The 12,809-nt window shown below is 36.3% G+C and overlaps 1 protein-coding gene across 1 annotated transcript in view; it reads left to right on the top strand.

Moving 5' to 3' along the window:
* Nucleotides 1-12,809, top strand: part of POLR3B (RNA polymerase III subunit B) — a 67,054-nt gene that overhangs the window by 20,406 nt on the left and 33,839 nt on the right. Inside the window, 6 exon segments of the mRNA XM_010712465.3 lie at nucleotides 1,189-1,350; nucleotides 4,652-4,852; nucleotides 6,310-6,472; nucleotides 8,000-8,153; nucleotides 9,911-9,985; nucleotides 10,568-10,666. Coding sequence (XP_010710767.1) covers nucleotides 1,189-1,350; nucleotides 4,652-4,852; nucleotides 6,310-6,472; nucleotides 8,000-8,153; nucleotides 9,911-9,985; nucleotides 10,568-10,666 — 854 coding nt within the window.

The following is a 12,809-nucleotide window of genomic DNA, read 5'->3' as shown; positions in this document are numbered from 1 at the left end:
TTTGGAGATGCCAGTGGGTTGTCCTTCCTAATATAAACTTCATGAAAGATGTTTTCCTTTCTTGTTGAATTTGGCTTTAAAAAAGCTGTGACACTGCAGTGAGTCGCAGGTGACTGGATTTCTTTTAACAGTAGTGAGAGGATGTTGCATTGTAAAATGGTACTACAAGGATCAGGATGGAAAAGGGTCTCCATCACCTTCCTCTTATAGCGAAACCAGGTTTAAAAAAAAAAGTTTTTATTGAAGACTGTCTCTATTCTGAATGGAAATAGGGTTCTGTTTTTGTCAGGAGTTAACATGCAGCGTACATTATCACTGTTCTATATAAGGTTTTACAATTTAATGACTGCACAGTAAATGCTCTTTACATCTTCAGTGTAGACTGTCTTAGTCTACTCTTAATCTCTGTGAAAAGTAGTGACAATCTTCTAATGCCAAGTCATACATCTGTGTGAGTTCCTAGTAGATCTTGTTATACTTAAATGCACGTGATGCTAGTGAAAATGATGTTTTATAATCCATGTACCTGCTGTACACTGTCATTTGCCTAACACTTTGGTGAGTCCGGTTGTGACATATAAGTGGAGAAAAGCAAGTGAAATCTAATGGCCCATCGCACTGATAGAATGAAGAGTAGTTTGCATTCTTTTCAGAAGAGAAGGAGATAATAAGTCTATGTTAATGGATACAGTTATAATTCAGTTTTAATTCTTCACATACAAAAATTAAATTGTACAACTGACACCGGGACATCTTGGCTTGTGATGGCTGAATACCTAGCTTGTTCTGCCTTACAGTGCCTTCGACACTGGGAACTACCACTTCTGGGATTTGGTAGCTGCTGTGTTTTTAGTCCATTTGGAATTTAAATTGCAATGCTTCTTAAGAGATGTATTGCTGCTTGGTTTTTTTTTTTCTGCCTGTTGGTGGGCGCATATGCAAAGATATTGTGAAGGTCAATGCAAAACAAAAAAAGATGAATAGATAAGCTTAGACTCTTCTTACTTTGCTTTCTATTTTGAAATTATTTAAGTGAAACATTTGAGAAGTTAAGGAAAAAAACTTATGAGAGTAATATCAGGTAAGAAACAAACGCTGCATTCCAGCTGACTAGAAGGGTAGAAATATCGAAACACCTGTGTTCTTCTATTTTTCCCAGACCTTAATCCAATTGTTTTGTATTTCCAGCTTCTTTCTCTTCTGTTTGAAGATTTGTTCAAAAAATTTAACTCTGAGCTGAAAAAGATTGCTGACCAGGTAATCCCCAAGCAACGTGCAGCTCAGTTTGATGTAGTGAAGCACATGCGTCAAGACCAAATCACCAATGGCATGGTCAATGCCATTTCCACAGTAAGTAATTCTGGTTTAATTCTAGTATACGAGATTTTTCCACTGTACTGAGTGCTGAAATAGTGTAAATTTTGTTCTGATGGCTCCACTGTCTTTGGTCAGATCTATCAAAAATTGCAAGCTTCTGTCATGGACATGGCTTTTGGAATTGGCTGAAAAATCGTTATTCTTCAAACCAATTCTTATTTCACCATTTAGTTAAAAGAGGTGTTTGAAGTATTTCTGATGGAACAGTAGAAACAGACAAATTTAAAATAGAGATTATTTATCCAACTTGCTGTCTTGTGCATTCTGCTTTATTATGTGGTTCGTGATATTTTTTTATTACCTAGTTAAGTTGAGGCTGTATCATATGTCCAAAATATGGTTGAAATATGACAGGAAAGGAACACATCGTGAAGGAAAGACAATTGCTAAAAAAGAGGTCTTTGAAGAGTGATGCCTTTTTAATTATACAAAATAGCTAGTAGAAGTAAATTTAGTGTGAGCAAATTTGTAGCTAGGAGCCAGTTTTTTTTTTTTGTTACGTCAATGATAACAATACTGAACTATTTAACTGGGAAAACTAGTAGACCAGATATTACTGTAAAATGGTTGGAATCAAGTCTAATTTGTCGTGGTTAGATTTTTGCTCATATCTGCCTTCTACTAGAGAGGATATCTTCGTTCATGCCAGTGGACAAGAGTAAAATGTAATTATTAACTTAGCTCACATATCTGCAAGAACAGTTTGTGTGATAATCCCTGAAATCTAGCTAGTAGCTTGTAAATGACTTTGAAATGCATGAATTTTTAAGAAATTAGATTAGTGAAAGTATTTTAGTTGCTGGTAGACTATGTGCAACTTGGTTCTTAATCTTTGGAACTCATGAGAGGGCTTTTCTGCCTAGTATGAAACTGAAGTTTTTCTTCATTTCTTGTAAATAAAATTAACTCCACAAATTGCATTTGAAACAACTACAGTCTGTTACTTACAAATCCCAGTGTTTAAAGCTTATCACTATTTAATTTTATGAGTGCCCCAAATGTAGTTAAATCTCTACAGTGCACGTACCCAAAACAGTTGACAGATTTGTTTCTCTAAATGCTTGTGCTTTTTTCTAGCTGGTGCCAGTTTTTCCATTTGGACTGACAGAGATAAATCTGCAAACTATTCAGTACATATTGTAAAATCTTCCTTCTTCCGCTATCTTACGACTTTTTTTTTTTGTTACTGTCACATAAGCAGTTAAACACCATCTGCTCTTAAGCATTGAAAATCATTTCTCAGGAACAATGCCCAGTGCATACTATTCAAGAGATTAAGCAAATACCATAAACATCGTTCTTGGAAACAGCAATCTCCAATCTCACCAGAATGCTTCAGTGATAGTCCCAAAGAGCATGAAATAACTCAACAGACTTGTAATTACACTAGTAGCATGCAGAATAATTCATAACACTGCTAAATCCTCTGTACACTGGTGTTCAGTGGTACTTAGTCTGTGTATCCTGGAAATACCAGAGGAGAGTAAGTGTGCAGAAATAGCACAGGCCTAACAGACATTTCAGAGTCTACAAAATCATCCAGTGCCATTGAAGAAGGAACTTTGATTTCACAGGAGTTTTCAGTAGGAAGTCCTCTGTCTTGCAGCAGCCCTGACCTGTTTGGGTTGTTTTCGATAGCTTTGAAGGAGTCACTCTGACACTTCCGAAGCATAAATAATTTTTTCACAATATTTCTTCAGGGAGTGTTTTACCTCCCTTTTCTGTTGCTGAGATTTCAATCATTTGGACAGTGCAGAAAAACTACGTGGTAGTTCAGGTTACAATCATTTCTAGCACGAGAATAAGCTACTGATTTATTGTATTCTTCATTCATATTCCATAATTTCCAGTCCTTTAACATTGTCATGGTGAGTGAGTGAGAAGGATGAACAAGTAGAAAGGTCTTTTGCTATTAGGTACTATGTCTTCCCCCTTTCTGCAACAAAGGAAAAAGGGAGGTTCTCATGACTACTTAACAGTCTCTGCAAGGTAGGCAAGTAAGAGAATAATTGGGATGGATAGTGGCTTCTTGCTGTTTATCAAAAGACCAGATTATACTGTTAATATATAAATAAAGAAACCTAGCCAAAAGATTTCGGTGCAGTATAGCAAGCAAACTCTAAATTCTTTGTTAGCTGTGCTGACATGAGTTTGTCAAAAGGTTACACGGATTAGCGGGTGGCAGTCCTAGAGAAAACATTCAGGCTCTTCGTTCCCTTTGGACTGACTAGTAGTGTTGTGACTAGGGCAAGTAGTAATAACTGGGACAAAAACGTGCTGTATCTACTGACTCCGGTACCAGGAACTCTCTATGCATGGAGTATGGATCTTGAAATCAAGATACATAGTATCTAAATTTAATAGCCTGCTGAAACATTAGCTTAGGTTGCAGTGAAATGCTGGATATTGGTAGAGATTATTATATCTACTTGCCATTTAAACATAATTGTATTCTAGAACTTTCTCTGAACTCCTCTGTTGTAGTTGAAACCACAAGTAACACTGGCCTTGACAGTCACAAAGCCTGAAGTCTTTGGTATATGAATGAATCTTGCATTTTCTAGTTGATGTGAACTCACTGGAGAAGTGTGGATAGACCTAAAACCTCCCACTCTTCTTTGAAGATAGGACACATGAATGAGTCTTTTTCCTCTGGATTCTAATACCCAAAGGTTTTGAAAAAGCGCACATGACTTTGATGTCAGATTGCTTCAGTATAAACATCTGTGTTTCCTACCAAAATAAATCACAAAAAAGACAGAACTGAAACAGGACCTACTGTAAAAGCATATTTCACATGCAAAAGAAGCACCCCTTTTGTTGACATACTCAAAAAGGTCAGAAAAGTTTTTAATTTTGTTAAATTTGAGCATTGATATACCTGTATGCACATGAAGATCAATCTCAATGTAATTGAAGATGTTATAGCAAAATCACCTGGAAGAGCAGTTCTTCTGTTTCAACTTCAGTTAGTAAGTGTGTCATAACCAGTAGTTTATATCCAGATGGGTACTTAGAAAGCTGTATTACATAAATGCCCAGGTTGGATGGGCCCTGGGCAGCCCCATCTAGGGAGCCCACTGCAGGGAGGTTGGACTGAATGAGTTTTAAGGTCCTGTCCAACACAAGCCATTCTGGGATTCTATGAAATGGGTAGTATTGGCTGTTTAAAGCTCCTGAGGTTGTTCAGTCTAAATCTCAAAAAAAGGAATATAATATTGAAAGACAGATAAACTGTGATGACTGTTTTTTAAATGCTCGTTGTGTTCTACAGGGAAATTGGTCTCTGAAGAGATTCAAAATGGACCGCCAAGGTGTGACTCAAGTATTGTCCCGCTTGTCTTACATATCTGCTCTGGGAATGATGACTAGAATCTCTTCTCAGTTTGAAAAAACAAGGAAAGTGAGTGGTCCTCGATCATTGCAGCCATCTCAGTGGGGGATGCTCTGCCCATCGGACACTCCTGAAGGAGAGGTAAGGGGCTTGTATGTTGCTGTCAGTATTTTTGTCCTCCTGAGCAGTGGTGGCACTGTTTGGTTTGAAGCAGTCCTCTGACAGAGGAAGAATTTTGCTGAGGAGGGTTCTGGATGAGAGAAATTATCCTTAGTCCAGTAGCACTGCTTGTTTGTCTTCTCACGTCCCATCAGTTTACGTCCTGGTCCTCTTTACTATACTGTTCTCCTTTCTGAAGGGAATGGCTAGAAGCTCTGTTCAGAAATCATTTGGTTGAATTATTTTTGCTCTCTTTGCTCTCTTTTGATCTGGACAGAGAAAGGAATCCTCAACTCTTATCCCTTTGTTCTAGAATGAGTATACTGTTTTGAAATTACAGTCAACCTACAATTTTTCTAGAATTGTATTAATTTTACAGAAACTGCTTTATCTTACTTTTAAATATGCAGCTATTTCAACCAAATTATTGATGCTGGTAGTCCTTCTTTGTACAGCTATCTTTTCATTTTCTATGTCCTGAATGGAAAGCCCTGTGAGAGCTCTGGACTTCTGGAGTAAATATGTAATCAATATGAGCTAGTCTTAAGCAGCTGAAGTGAAATTATGCTATTTAAGATACTTAAATGCTTTTTGTTACCTATTTGGCAAATTGATCTTGTATTGTTATTTTCAAGTCTTCACAAAGATGTAGTGGTAAAATTACATTAAAATTAAGAAGTTATGATGTATGGAGTTATAACAATCGATTCTAATAACTTAGAATTTATTAACCTAACTTTTTTTTAATTAACCTAAAACTGAGTTGTTTGTACTTCTTCATGTACTTTATCTTTAAAAATGGTGTACTATGACAATGAAGTGTCCAAATATTCTCATGCTGATGAATTTTATTTCCTTGATTTTTCTATGTAAATAATAAAGATGTTGCTTTAAAGAGAGAAAAATATAGAGTTATACATGTTTTGGATAACTTCATATCTACAAACTGTACTTTTTATTTTTAAATGCTAAAACATTACCTTTCTGTGCAATGTAGAAGGTGTTTACTTTTTTCTTTCCTAATTTTCAATGTACTTAATTTGTTTTGTGCTTTGAATTTCTTCTGTAGCTCAATGCAATGGCCTGAAAAGAGGCTGTTGCGAGGTGGGGTCTCCCTCTTCTCCTGTGTAACTAGCAATAGACTGAAGGGAATGGCCTAATGTTACATTACGGAAGGTTCAGGTTGGATAATAGGAACAATTTCTTCTTAGAAAGAGCGGTGCTGCAGTGGCACAGGCTGCCCAGGGAGGTGGTGGAGTCACCGTCCCTGGCGGTGTTCAAAAAACATTTAAATGTGGTATTAAGGGACATGGTTAATAGGGAAATATTGGTGGTAGGTGGAATGTTCGGACTGTATGATCTTAGAGGTCTTTTCCAACCTTAATGATTCTGTGATTCCATGAACGGATAAAAGATTAAATTGTTTTTTCTTACTTTAGGCTTGTGGTTTGGTTAAAAACCTTGCTCTGATGACTCACATTACTACGGATATGGAAGATGGCCCAATCATCAAACTAGCCAGTAATCTTGGAGTCGAAGATGTGAATTTGCTCTGTGGTGAAGAACTTTCATATCCTAATGTGTTCCTTGTTTTCCTGAATGGTATGTAACTCTTCAGCAGTCTGACTCTGATTTGTTGCCAATTTTGAGTTACTCTTCAGAAACGCTGCAGTATTTGGAGCGTGGCCAAACACAGATGTTGTATTCCCTATGAATTTCCCCCGTAATTTCATCAGCAAATATTTGATAGGGTTAAGCAGAGTACACAGGTCACATGATGGCATTTAGTTGTGTGTGAAGTTGTCCTCAGAACTCTGCAAATGGATATAGCTGGGATATTGAAGCTCTTTTGAGTTTCGGTACTGTTTGTATACAGGTTTGCATGAATGCATACAAATATACGTATACTCCATTACAGATTTTTTTTTGCTTGGTTGGTTTTCTAGTCATTCACCAATTAATCGACCTTCTTAAGGTACTTTTTAAAAAGAATAATGCTCTTAAAATGATAACTGTAATTTTATAAATCCAGAGCTTCATTCACAGAATTTATTTCTTTTTATTCTTCATATATTTTTGTATCTATTCATGCAACTGTGTTTAAAAACAGGAAGTCAGTATTAACTGTTTGCAATATTTAGCAATGCTGTTCTCTTTGAAACTGCCTTTTAAGCAGCAACTTGGTTTGCGAATGATCATAAAAAATGAGACTTAAACCAAGCTGCATTGCTTTCCTTTGTTAGAAGAATGATTTGGCACATGTGCTTTGCTTCTGCACGCTTAAGTTCCTTTTGCAACTGATCTTTCAGTATTTCTAATCAGCAGTTACTATAATACTAGATTTCAAAATAGTGACGTTTAAAAACTACAACTATGATTTTGTCAGCAGCATCCACTTCAGGGACTAGTATTTAAGGTCTGTCATCGTGAGTAAGTTCTCCGTTTACCTTCAAATTAAACAGCAGTTATTCTTCAATCCTGCCTTTTCTCAGTTACATGAAAGAAACACTTGACTAAACTGCATTCCTTAGCTCTGCTTTTCTTTAGCAATATGTTAAAGATAAGGTTCAGTGAAACCACATGCACTCCTCCTGTTTCACTTTATGGTCTAAAGGGGAGTGCTGAGCAGAAGGATTGGATTCTTCCTTCAGAGACTCCATCACAAGCAAGATCACTTATGTTCCAAAATGTAGATGATCTCGTACTAAAAGAAGCAAAACTGATCAGTATATTAGTTTCTTATTTTAATTCTAGAAGAATACTGTCTTGTGGTTGTCTGATTTGTTTCAAATTTAAATATGTGATGTAAGAGCACAGAAAGCCTTTCAAGTGCACATTCCTACATTTATATCAGGCTGTCTCCCTGTGTAAAGGGTTTTGTTCAATATGACACTGTACTAAGTTGTGTTCTATAAGTTAAGATAAACTTGGCTAGATGACTCTTTAAAAATGAGTTTTAGTCTTCTTTGCTCATCATGCATCAGAATACTTAGATATGTATTTTTAAATATGTATATAAATTGCAAGAAGTGGGGAGTACTTCTGTACATGTTAGACACGATCAGAATTTATAAGTAGAGCTTTGGATGTGCAAAGAGTGGACCATTAACTTGTTCCCTTTCTGAATAGGTAACATCCTTGGTGTTATACGTGATCATCAAAAGCTAGTCAACACATTTCGGATAATGCGACGAGCAGGTTATATCAATGAATTTGTTTCCATCTCTACAAATCTTTCTGACAGATGTGTCTACATATCCTCTGATGGAGGGAGATTGTGCAGGTAAGCATCCTATCAGAATTATCTAGTAAGCACTGTTCTTTGCACTGTAAGTATTCTGGGTGAAGGAAGTACAGGTTTAAACATAAAAACTGTTTTCAAATTCAGTGGAATTTGAGCATTTCGTTTCTCCTCATTCAAAGCAGATAGATAAGCAAAATCCACTATGTAGTCAATCGACTTCCCAAAAAAAGCCCAAATAGATTAGTTTTATCTTTAAAAAGAAGTTAGAGCAAAATATTGCTTCCAGCTTCTTAAAAAAAGGAGGAAGAAGAAATCAACTGGGTTGGCAACTGCAATGATATTCCACATCCTTGGATTGTTTCTTTACTTCTTGTGTTAAGATATCAGGGTACTTAAACAAGGTACAAGCAGCCACCTCTTGGACATGATACCACTTTGTAGAATGAGAGGCTACCCTTTGCCTTCAAGAGCCCTTACTTCTGGTACAAAGCTTCCTCAGGCATGCACGTGTTCGCTGTTGTAAAAGGAAAGTCTCAAAGTTTTGGTTTAGTTCACTGCTTACTGTTAACTAGGCAGGGAATTCATTAAATCTGTTAGGAAGGTCTCTGCCTTGAGTGCTTACACTCCTTATTGCACAGAGAGTGCCTTGATAACAGTCATATCACAAAAGCAAGCAAAAAGGAATTGATTGGTTAAAGAACAAAGTGTTACAGAACAAAAAAAGAGATTGGGAGCAGAATGACATAAGAACTATATACGTATGTTAGTTACAGTTGGCATTCCACCTTATTTGTTACTTGAAATTCAGAGCATAGTGAATGCTGTGTAAGGCATGGTAAAGACCCAGAAGTAGTACACATAAATATCAGCTAATCACACCCACTCAAGACATGCAGTGGTACTGGCATATATTCCATTAGCACAGAAATCACCTTACCAGTTAGGCTAATACAGGCTTGAAAAAGTTCTGATTTGATGTGGGGGTTTTTTATTTCCTTTTTTTTTTTTTTTTAAGAGTGAGAAGTGAAATTGTGTATATTTCCAGGAATTAACCAAATTGCTTTGTGACATTCCCCACCCTGCAATTGTTCAGATCCCCTTATTAACCATTTAAAAGTGCTCCTTAGTCTTCAAACAGTTATTTAGACTTCAGAGTGGACTCCACAAGTATCTTGTAGCTATTTGCTGCTCTTTATAAGAGCAACTTGTCCAAATAGCAACAGCCCTTGATGTTTCATTCTTGCATGCCATCCTTTGTGCTAGGGTTTCCTTGCGGTAAGGAAGCCTTCAGAAGCCCATGTGTGGTTGAAATTTATGGATTCATGTGATGCAACCAATAGCACAGGGCAGCACTTTGTAAGTATCAGCAAAATACATTCTGCATGTGGGCATTTAAGCACAAACCGATGACTCTTTTTAAACAAAAACTACATGGAGTCCCTGAAATATCCGTAGAACTTAATGCTGTTCTTAGCTTTGTGGAGTAAGAAGGTTTAAATCTCTTAAAGCCATCGACAAAATACGTAGGTGGAACTTAGAAAATGTTAGTTTAAGGGTTTAGAGGAGAAAAAAAATGGCTTCTTTGTCAAAATTCTTTTTTTTGGTGCAATTTTTTGCTACTTAAAGGACAAACAGCCAGTTCAGGACACCTGTGTTTCAAACCAAGGTCTGAATAATTGTTGATTGTTTTTATTTGGCTGCATCAATTCATAAAATGGGTGATTCAGTGTACTGAAAGTACAAACTGTTACCCAAGTATTTGCTATTTTAATCCTTTCTTTTCTTTTTACTTGTAGACCCTATATAATTGTAAAGAAGCAAAAACCTGCAGTAACAAACAAGCATATGGAAGAACTGGCTCAGGGTTACAGGTACTCAGTTCAAGCACATTATTTTCATAATCTTCACATCTTTTTGTAAATACTATGTGGAAATTTTTTAGACAGTCCATCATTTCACGGTGTTGGTTAGCTGTTTAGAGGAGAGTGTTCTTCTATATGTAAGTTATGTGTATAAATCAGTGTTTTGAAGGTTTTCTGTTCAAAGTAAGTGTAGTTGTCTGGGTGTCTTTTTCTTTTTTTTTTCCTTTTTCCTTTTTTTCCTTTTTCCTTTTTTCCTTTTCCTTTTCTTTTTTCCTTGGTATGAAATTTGGCAGTAAAATCTCTCAGAGCCTCCTTTTCCCAGAAGTGGAAGTCCCGGGGAGATTTCTATCTTCCTCTTGATTGAAAATGAAGCACTGCAAAAGAATATTGATCTGATCACCCTAGAGCAAGCATGTTCAGAATTAGTTATAAACTAAAATTTGAAAGTAGTTTCATATGTTTAAGAGCACTGTATTTGCACCAAAAAAACCCCACATTACATTCTTTCAATATATGCATTTTGTAATTCAATTTTTGCGGAAACATAAGAAAAGTCCATACTTCCAACGTAATTTTTTAATTTAACTACAGGAATTTTGAAGACTTTTTGCACGAAGGCCTTGTTGAATATTTGGATGTGAATGAAGAAAATGACTGCAACATTGCACTGTATGAACATACAATTAATAAGTAAGTATGCATTCAGACTAAGCACTGGTGCATAAAAAAATTTCATAGGGTGACTCTCCAAAATGCAAGAATATTAATTATGTTATTATTTTTATACATGTACACTGCTCCCTTGTTAATGATTGAAACAATTCCAGATAGAAGGTATCAGTTTCCAGACATCCTTAATTATCTGTGGGTGGGATAGTTACAAAAACTGGTTTACCTTTTGTCTTTTTTTGCAAAATCTATCCCAGCTTCTAATTCTCCATAGTATGGAATACTTAAAGGTATATAATTCATTTCTCTGGAGGTAGTTTAGATTATTTTTTTTAATCATTGAGCTGCTCATCATAAGTAGTTTTATACATTAGGATGCCAGAAGGGAAACGGTTCCATTCATTGAACAATGATATTAAGATTTTGTGATTGTCCTTTGGAAAAGTTTATTTGTCTTGATATAGGGGGATACTAGACAACCAGGTTGCATTAAATGCCTGAAGTGTCAGGAGGAGACATTCCATTTGACTTTTTGATGTACAATAGGCCCCAATGAAAATGTCTGTATCATTATAAGTATCTCTATCATATGTTAAAACCCATTCCTGGCATGTAGTTTTTGTTTAAAAAGATTCATTGATGATTTTGTGTGTGTGTGTGTTTTCTGCATACATAAAGGACCTTCTAGCTTGTGAGTGTGATTTGAAACTCCACATAAAAGGAACGTTTCTTTAAAATTTTTAAGTCCTCATATCTTTCTACTTCAGCGTTGCTCTGACAACATTCTGTCAAGTAAGGCTACACATAGGAAGATATTGGTTACTTCCATGAAATATTTGATCAGTAGGTTTATGCAGAAAATGCGTTTTCTAACTGTTCTGTCCTTGTCAAGTGCTCATGGAAGCTACTAGAAATATATCATTGGTTTCAGTGGAGCTGGATGAGACCTTCAATTGTCTGTACTGTTTGCCAGATGAAATGCATTAACTCTGCTTATTAAGTTGCATTGCTCATGCCCAGGCCTTGGAAGACTTCATCACTTCAAGAAATTACTCTTGCATGCTCTTTCTGGCTTCTGTATACATGAGCAAAGAAGAGTACATACAACTGCTGTCTTCTGTGCCAAAATTAAACAACCTCCTTACAGTGTCAGAGCTGAAAAATTTAAGTTACCCTACAGCTGACTCATCTGGGAAGGTTAATGGGAACATATCATCTGAAATTATTGATTACTCAAAAATAGGAGGAGCCTATGAGCTTCCAATGGAGAGTGTGAAGAAATGAGTCCAAGATAGCTGCCGAAAGTTTGGAAGATTCTTGTCCATCAACTTGCTTTGAGTTTAGCATAATTCCTTGTAATTAATAGGGTCATAAGTATCTGAGCATGCACCATTTAGGCACGTTGCTCCTTGGTTTTAGTAATAACATTCCCTACATCTTGAGTACCCCCTGCCCCCAACATCATCTTGCATTTTAAATGGTACAACCATGTTGGTACAACTTGTTTTGATAATACAACGGATACAATCCACTATTGTGAAGTATCCCATTAACATTCCTGCTTTTGTAATGGAGGCTTCTTTTAGTTACGGTATCTTCTCTTTGCCTTTCCAATCCAATTAAGGTTTTTTTCTATTTAGTGTGTTCAATTTCTTCCTTACTCATTTGTAACTCTTATTTTCAAGCTGACAAGTTTGCCTTCCTTTCTTGGTTCGATTTCTCGCAGAGGCATTTTGACTTGCAGAAATTGAACTCTTCTAAACTTTAAATTGTTATGAAATGCATCCTTGGACCTAGCATCTTCTGTGGATGAAATGAGGTTGACCTCCATAGAAAAATATTTGTGTTGAACTTTACCCTATCTGAAAATCTGTATGTAAATCCGCGCATTAGTATCCTCTCAAGAAATTTGGTAACTTCCTCGTCAGTACATTCTTAAGCCCCTTGTTTTATTGTTTGAGAAGCCAGTAGTTCTGTGAAGTTGCACAGAATAGGAGAGCAATCCGTGCTTGAAGTTAACTGCTGGCTCTTAAGACTACTTTACAATTCCTTGACTGCAGTTGGCATTCTACCATTCGTGTTTTTTTAAGGCAGGCTTCAATAAACATTTATATGTTTTATCAAGTGAGAAAAATAGCATCTACCCTCTGGCCAGCAGGTGATT

The sequence above is a fragment of the Meleagris gallopavo genome, chromosome 1 (genome assembly GCF_000146605.3).
Source record: "Meleagris gallopavo isolate NT-WF06-2002-E0010 breed Aviagen turkey brand Nicholas breeding stock chromosome 1, Turkey_5.1, whole genome shotgun sequence".
NCBI lineage: Eukaryota > Metazoa > Chordata > Aves > Galliformes > Phasianidae > Meleagris > Meleagris gallopavo.
The sequence above is the reverse complement of the archived record's forward strand: the minus strand, read 5'-3'. Positions and strand labels throughout refer to the sequence as shown.